The sequence below is a fragment of the Lynx canadensis genome, chromosome X (assembly GCF_007474595.2).
Source record: "Lynx canadensis isolate LIC74 chromosome X, mLynCan4.pri.v2, whole genome shotgun sequence".
In the NCBI taxonomy this organism is placed as follows: Eukaryota; Metazoa; Chordata; class Mammalia; order Carnivora; family Felidae; genus Lynx; species Lynx canadensis.
In genome coordinates, this window is record NC_044321.2 from 112926110 (window position 1) to 112933875 (window position 7766).

At 63.5% G+C, this 7766-nt stretch overlaps 1 protein-coding gene across 2 annotated transcripts; it reads right to left on the reverse strand.

Annotated features, from left to right (window-relative positions):
* Positions 1-498: 498 nt before the first annotated feature.
* Positions 499-1833, reverse strand: SOX3 (SRY-box transcription factor 3). 2 transcript variants are annotated; one of them, XM_030306405.1, is made up of 3 exons: positions 1542-1608; positions 830-1475; positions 499-742 (listed from the first exon to the last, which is right to left on the reverse strand). In XM_030306405.1, the coding sequence occupies exons 1-3, from the start codon at positions 1606-1608 to the stop codon at positions 499-501; spliced, it is 957 nt and encodes a 318-aa protein (XP_030162265.1). The 2 variants fall into 2 exon arrangements, with proteins under 2 accessions (XP_030162265.1, XP_030162264.1); XM_030306404.1 differs by having other exon boundaries at positions 499-1833.
* Positions 1834-7766: the final 5933 nt, after the last annotated feature.

The following is a 7766-nucleotide window of genomic DNA, read 5'->3' on the forward strand; positions in this document are numbered from 1 at the left end:
CCACTCCGCGCGGTCAGCGCCCCCCCCACCCCCGCAAGAACCCACCAGGAAAACCGCTACAACGCGACAGGGGGAGGAGACGTTGCAGTTCTCAGGCCAGCCTCACCCGAGAGTACGCTTCTCCTATTCACTCACTCCTCGGCTAACAGCAAACTAACGAGACAACATTTTCAAATGCAACAGAAAAACCCAGGAACCCGGGAGGAGGAGGAGGGGGGGGGGCTGCTTTTTCTCTGCAAACATCACAGCGATTCCCAGCCTACAAAAGGGGAGGGAGGGGCAGCGGCGAGGGGCAGGCGAGCTCTAGAAAGTCCCACTTCCGCTGCTCCGGACTTTTTGCTTTTGTACAAAACCCGACAGCTACGGCAAAACTTTCTGTCCTCCTCATCATCGGTACAAGGCAACGGTCCCAGGCAAGCAAAGCTAAACAACAAGGCGTCCCAACTCGGGGGTGCGGGGCGGGATGGGGGCGGAGGGGCGGCGCGCGCAGGCGGGCGCTCAGATGTGGGTCAGCGGCACCGTTCCGTTGACGGCAGTCCCAGCGCCCTGGTAGTGCTGGTGAACGCTGTGCAGGCGGCCGCCGGGCAGCGGCGAAGCGGCGTCAGCCGCGTCCCCGCCGGGTGGCAGGTACATGCTGATCATGTCGCGCAGGTCGCCGAGGCACGCACGCTGCGAGTGCGACGTGATGGCGGGCGGCGGCGAGCTGGGTTCGGTCTTCACCACCGTGCCCATGGGGCCCAGGCTCATGGCGGCCGCGGCGGCGGCCGCGGCGGCGGCGGTGGCGGGCTGCTGCCCGTAGGCGGCGGCCGCGGCGGCGGCGGCCGAGGGCGCCATGCCCCCGTAACCCGAGGCGGCGGCGGCGGCGGCGGCGGCGTTCATGTAGCTCTGGGCGCCGGGCGGCATCATGGGGCTGTACTGCAGGCCGGCCATGTCGTAGCGGTGCATCTGCGGCAGCGCGGGCGGCGGCGGCGGGCTGCTCATGGTAGCGGGCTGCGCGTAGCCCAGCTGCTCCTGCACCAGCGAGTACGCGCCGTTGGCCCAGCCGTTCACGTGTGTGTACGTGTCCAGGCGCTGGCCCACGCCCACCGGGCTGCTGGCGGCGGCGGCGGCGGCGGCGGCGGCGGCGGCGGCGGCGCCGGGGGGCAGCAGGCCTCCGGGCAGGGAGTACTTGTCCTTCTTGAGCAGCGTCTTGGTCTTGCGGCGCGGCCGGTACTTGTAGTCCGGGTACTCTTTCATGTGCACGGCGCGCAGTCGCTTGGCCTCGTCGATGAACGGCCGCTTCTCGGCGTCGGTCAGCAGTTTCCAGTCGGCGCCCAAGCGCTTGCTGATCTCGGAGTTGTGCATCTTGGGGTTCTCCAGGGCCATCTTGCGCCGCTGCCCACGGGACCACACCATGAAGGCGTTCATGGGCCGCTTCACGCGGTCCTGGTCGCTGCCCCCGCCCCCGCCACTCGAACCCCCGCCGTTGCCGCCGCCTGCGTTCGCTCCGCCGGCTGCGTTCGCGCCGCTCTTGCCTGCGCCGCCGGGGGCTGCGGGGCCGCCCGCGCCTGCCGCTGGGGTGGGTGGCCCCACGGGGTTCTTGAGCTCGGTCTCCAGCAAGCTGTACATGGCCGGGGCGGGAAGAAGGTGCGCCAGAGTGGCGGGAGGAGAAGGCGCTCCCGGGGCTGGAGCGGCCACGGTGAAAAGGCCTGGGGACTCCGTCGGAGGGGCGCTTGGGGGCCGGGGGGCCGGCGGGTCAGGCGGGAAGGGCAGGCTTGCCAAAGTGCTCCGCGCCAAGTCGGCAGGAACCCGCAGGCTAGTCGCACCTGATGCGTTGTCTCGAGCTGGCCGCATTCGCAGTCTGGCCAGGCGCTCGCCGGGTCCCTTATATACCTGCTCGGATCCCCCGGGGTTGGGACTCGGTCCGCCCCTCGCCACCGGGAGGCCCGGTGATTGACAGGCTCACAGTGATGCGCCCTGGCCAATCATCACGGAGTCCCCGTTCGGCCCCACTGGAAAAAAAAAGTTCGGGGAGCCCTTTCGTTCACCCCCGCGCCCCTCTGGGGCCCGGTGACGTGATGAGAGTTATTCAGGAGGCGGGAGTCCCGGAGAGCCGCTCAGAGACCACCAATTAGGGTCTCAAAAAGTTTGAAAGAACGAAACTCGAGGAGGTGACGGAGGGGGGAGGGGGCGCGTGAGCAGGATTGGGGGAAGGGGGCAGAGGGGCGCCCACGGGGTTCAGAAAACAACTTTGCAACCCCGTCAGGGCCGAGCGGTGCCTGGTCTCGGGGCCACCCTGCAGAGCATCCCGCTGTCTGCGCGGAGGTCCTCCGACTGCTTCTGCTGCGGGCATCGCCAGTTACCCGGGCGATCTTGGGGACGCCGGGCGCAACAGAGGCGCCCCGGGTTGCGGCTCCGAGAAGCCCTCCCAGGAATCGGCCCCTGGCCCAGCAGGACCCTCTGCGGGGAAGCCGCGGGCCTGCGCGCCGAGGATGGAGCCGGGGTCAGGGATCGGGGCACGGGAGACAGGCTTCAGGACCGCGGAGCGCACAGGGGCTGTGAGGCTCTCCGCTGGCTTGAGTGAAGGCGAGCAGTCAGCCGCCTGCTGCCGGAGCCGGGCCGAGGCGCTCACAAGCGGTGGTGCGGAGAGTGTGTGTGGGGCGGAGGGGGTGAACCGGCCTCGGCTCTCTCGCTCCAGGCCCCCGCTTAGCGGCCCCTTTTTGTCTCTGCTCTCTGGCCATTTCGGTTTTTCCAGTCCGATGCCCCTGAGGGGGAGGGTCGGGCCCCTTGGAAAATCCGTTTTCATGGCAACACGGAGCCTCTCCAAGTGAAAGAAAAGTTTCTTGGAGGGGGGGGACGGTGGCCGGAGAGGAGCCGAGGCCGTCCTCGTGGCGGACCGCCGGGCCCCCTCCACTGGCCGCGCACCTGCCAGGACCACTGAGCGCTGCTCTCGCTGCGCAGCCGCGCCGCCTCCCCGGGGAGCAGTCTCTGCTAACGGATTGCGTCCTTCTTCTTTTTTGTTTTACAGCCGCCGTCCTGGCCAGAGCCTCGAGACTCGGAGCGGGACACTCACCCGCATGTCATGCTGTCTGCCAAAGACTAACGTCTCGGGAACCCGGGCTGCAGGGAGAGGGAACCCGGACAATCGCCTTCGCCAGCCCAAGCGAGTGGCACAGCGTTTGAAACTCCCTGAGCCGCCCGAGGCGGCGGGTGGGAAGGAGTAGCCGGCCAGGCAGAAGTGGCAGAGACTGAAATAAGGTGTCCGCGCAGTGTGGTCCCCCACCCCCAGCCTCGTGGAAAGATGGGGAACCGAAAGAGAAGCATAAATCCTAAATGTGACCAAAAAAATACAAAAACCCAGGTTTTTAGCTCCTTAGTGCTAATGCAAGACCAGGAGACCCTGGGACACCTGCACGCTGGGAACTCCCCCCTTTCCTGCACGAATTTAAAAGTATACTGTTGTGACTTGGGGGGGGGTGTGGGTGGCGTAGAGCAGGCCAGCCCCCTCTGGGGTGGGCGGACCAGTGGCGCTAGAATCCTGGCTCTCAGCAGGCATCATCCCCTCGAAGTTTGGAGTCCCTAAACCAGCCCCTTAAGTTTGGATTCCACCTGGTCTACGTTCTCTTGCTTTTCTGGATGGAAGGAAGCAAATGTCCACGGTCAAGGGCTGCTGTCATTTGAATGGGTGTACGGCTTACGGTTTTAAAGTAAACTATCTGGAATGGTTCTGTGTATGAGTCGTGTGTGTGTGTGTGCGCGCGCGCGCACGCGCACGGGTGTGCACACTTAAGCTGACACACTGGAAAACGTGTCTCAGAAAACGGAATGATTTGGCAATCTCCACCTGCACATGCTTTTTTTTTTTTTTTCAAACTAGCTCACAAAGTCAAATTTTCCCAGGCAAACCCACCTTCTCCCAAAGAAGTCAACGTGCGGTAACTCTGCCCCTTGCTGCCTTCTCCAGAACGCCTTTCCTGCTCACTGGGCCTCCGAGGCTGTTGCTAAGTGAAGCGCGTTTTAGGAAACTACCCAACCGACGCGCGGCCTGGCGTCCAGTAGCCTGACAGATGTCAGGATTCTTTCCAAGTTTTAGGACCCAAGTAAGCCGTTGTGGTGACAGCGCCTGGGCTGCATATTTCCCAAGCCGAGGGATGCGGTGCTGGGTCTGTTCTCCTCCCCGCAGCAGATTATCTGGGGACTAGTCACTGCTCCCCAGCTGTTTGTCATTTGATCACAACTAGCCCGCGGCTTAGGTGAGTTCACGTTCCCATTACATCCTTCCGCCAGTATCCAGCCGGGACAGACATCTCCCACACCCCAGGCTTCCCTCGGAGGCCGCGATTAAACCGGTCTCTGTGCCTGGTGGCTCTGGGGTGGTCTGCACAGCCCCATGTAGGAGTCACGCCGAATTTCCTTCAAAACATTCCCGAGGAAGCGTCCTCAACCCAAACTACCATCTCAAGAGTCGAGCGAGGTTACCATTACAGGCGTGGGGAGGTGGGGGGAAGTCTGGAAGTCTGGGTGCTACCTTAGCTGGGCGGGAGGAGAAGTGGTGCGGCAGGTGCTAAGGCCCGAGGGGCCTCGATGCAGGCGGAGGCTGCGGGGAGGCAAGACCGCCAGCGGCGCCAGAATCTGTGTCTTCGACACGAACTCTGCACCGAGTGGAGAAAGCAGAGGGACACAGCGGGATCCAGGACCAGTCCTTTCGAACCTCTTCCCGAGAGGAGAGGGCGTCCGGCAGCTCTCTCGCCCTTTAGGGCCTCCAGGAACCCGTGGCGGCACACAGAGCCCCGGATGGCGGGCTGGGAATCCGGCCAAGCACCCCCTCCCCATTCCCCCGGCCCTCCCATGAGAGCTCGGGCTCCCTCCGACTGGGGCTGGGGCTGGGACTCCCAAGACCCAGGGCGTGGCAACAGCGCCGTTTGTTGGCTTCGGCTGGAAACTTCACCTAGAGGCGCCCCTTCCCGCCCTCCGGGGCTTCGAGGTCGCCCCAACCCTTCAAGGAGAGGCAGCCGGTTTCGCCGCAGGGCAGAAGTGGTGCTTAGCTTTAGAGGGCTGGTTATCACAAAAAGCTGTAGCGCGTTGGCCAGGCAGGCTCGGGGTGCATAGTGCGCTCGCACTCTCCCGTCCTCCGGTTTTGAGCCTTGGCAGAAATCGGGTGTCCCGGGGGCCTCATACCTGCAAAGCACACTTTGAGCAGTTGTGCCTTAGAGCTACTGGTAGAGAGAGCAGAGTAGGCGAGGGGCTGTCCCATCACTCGCGGAGCCTGGGGTAGGGCGTTGATTCCTTCTCAGCTCGTGGGGGATCCTTTTCGGGCTCTTTGGCTCCATTAGGACCCAACTCTTGGAAGAGATGTCCTTTGCGTCCATCTAGGGAAGGGGCGGCTGTGTGTCGGTACCTGCTCTGGGGACTGAGGCCTGACCGTAGGATCGAACAGTCAGTAGCCCTTTTCAAGGGGAGCAGAACCCAGAAAGCGGTCTGGTTTTGAGTGTGCGTTGAAACTTATCCTGGTGACCCTCAGAAACGCTTTGCTTTCCAGCCGGGGGGGGGGGGGCGGGAAAAGTTTGCTTATCTTCTTTCTTCCGAACATCCCTTGACTATTTACTCTGGCTGCTAGCCAAGATTGTGTATTTAGGCCAGATGGAGGGCCTTGATCAAGAAATCGGAGGCTGGGGTCTGTTGTAGAACCATCTCTTACTAAAGGTTGGAAAGGTCACCAGCACTCCAAGGAGATGCAAGGCACAGGACCTTCTAGCTCCCCTATCGTTCAGTAGGTTCCTCCTCCCCCAACAGCAGGAACCCCCTCCCCCCTCTGCAGCTTCCAATGAAACACGTGTTCACACAGGTTTGGGAAGGAACAGAAGATTCTAGGCTGTAGGTGTAGGTGGCAAACAGTAACCTAGTGGATGCTTTCTAGAGGAAGGTTTTACTGGGAGCTACCGAGGTGTGTGGTGACATGGTCCTGGGCGTGCCAAAAAGTCTCCTGTGGGCAGGCAGCACAACTGTTATTCACTTGCTCTATGGCCTAGCCATTTGGGGGAGGGAGCGTGAGCTTTTTTAAAGGCGAGTTTCCGAATCCGATTCACTTGCTTAGCTGAGCTGCGCTGGACAAATACACTGGGAATCCCCCGGCCCACGCCTTGGCGCGCAGTTGCAAAGACCCCTTCCACTCTCACAGGGTATCACAGGACACTAATGGCCAGCCCTCTTTTCCGTAGGCGCGGAGCAACTGCAGGGAATTTGACCACCTTTGCCTTCGGCGCCCTCTCGCCGACCTTACAGCCCGAACACTGCGATCTCCCCAGAGGAAGGCAGGCCCTGCCCGGGAAACGGGTCCCACTTCCAGAGGGTCTTCCGGGTCACTGCTGTCGACCTCTACGCCTCCCCGCCCCCCCACCCCTCCCCGTCCGCAGCCCTCCGCACGCGCTCAGCCCTTCACGCCGCCCGAACAGTATCCCGGCGGCCGAGCAACCTCCGGGAACCCGGCACCCTACGGCCAGGCCTGCCCTCCCACCGGGCCTCTGGCCTTTCCCACCACCGCTTTCGGTGGCTGCAAAGGCAACGCCCCATACGGCGGCGAGGGTGGCCTGCCGGAAGCCGGGGCGGGGACAACAATCTAAAAATCGTTGTCGGTACGTAACGTCGTCTGAGTTACTCCACACGTTTGTGCCGCCAGCTGGGGGCCACGGGTCAGCCGGGCCGGGAAAGTACTCCCCGGGGAAGGGTGTCCGGAACAGCACCGGACCAACAGGCGACGCCATCCGCCCCCACCGCTGGGGGCGCAAGACGATGGAGGGCCGGGGGTAGGGGAGGGCGTTCCGGAGAGCGTTGGCAGTCTCGAGGCAGCATCCACCTGTTCTCTTCCCCCCTCTCTTTTTCTTTCTTTTCCCCCTTTTCAGATTGTTGGGCTGTGGAATCCGATGCGCGAACATTCTGTGTCCTCTTCGCCTCGCTTTCCGGCCATTTCTTTCCCCTCGCCTCAAGCTTCGCTGCACACCTACTGTGCGCCGTGTGGGGGCACCGCACGGGACGCCGCTCTTTCGGGTCCCGCGGCGGCCGGCGGCGGCGGCGGCGGCGGCGGCCGGGAGAGCCTCGCGGGGCGGCCGGCGTGGCGCGTGCGCCCGGCTCGCAGGGGCCCCGCGCGTTCCCTGGGGCGCGCGCGCTTTCCCGCGCCGGCCGAGCGGCGCACTCGCGGGCGCCCGCGTGCCCGGAGCCCCGGCTCCCGCGCGTCGGAGCCGCCGTCTGAGCGGCGGGCGCGCGAGGCCCCGGGGCCGCGGCTGGAGACGGAGAGCCGGGCGGAGGTTGCGGCCCGGGGACAGCCGGCGTGCCGCCGCTTGCCAGGTATGGAGGTGGCCCGGCCTCGGGCCGCCGACTCGTTCCCGTGCGGCCCGGCGGCCAGACGGGGCGACCGAGCGAGGTCTGTCCGGTGGCCCGGCCGCGCCGGCGTTCTGGCGCCCGGGGCGCCGTCCCCCCAATTCCGTTTCTCCGGAAAGCGGCGCCGGGTTACGACCTCGAGGCTTTTCTCTTGTCGTGTTTGTGTAATTAACACCGTCTCCCCCTGTTTCTGAACGTCTTTCCTCCCCCAGCACAGCCCCGCTTTGACGTGAAAAAGCAACGGGAAGAACGTCCCAATAACCCTTTCTAATGGGAAAAAACTGCCCCTTTTGTGAAATGGTTTCTTTACAAAGCCAACAACCAACCTTATTTTCTAGTTCCAGTGGCTATCCCTTTATGAGTTATATTATTAAAGAAATCCGACACTAATTGTGCCGATTTAACTTGTTAAT

Coding starts and splice junctions, on each gene's coding strand:
- SOX3 (XM_030306404.1), bottom strand. CDS start 1,833: ATGCGGCCAGCTCGAGACAACGCATCAGGTGCGACTAGCCTGCGGGTT.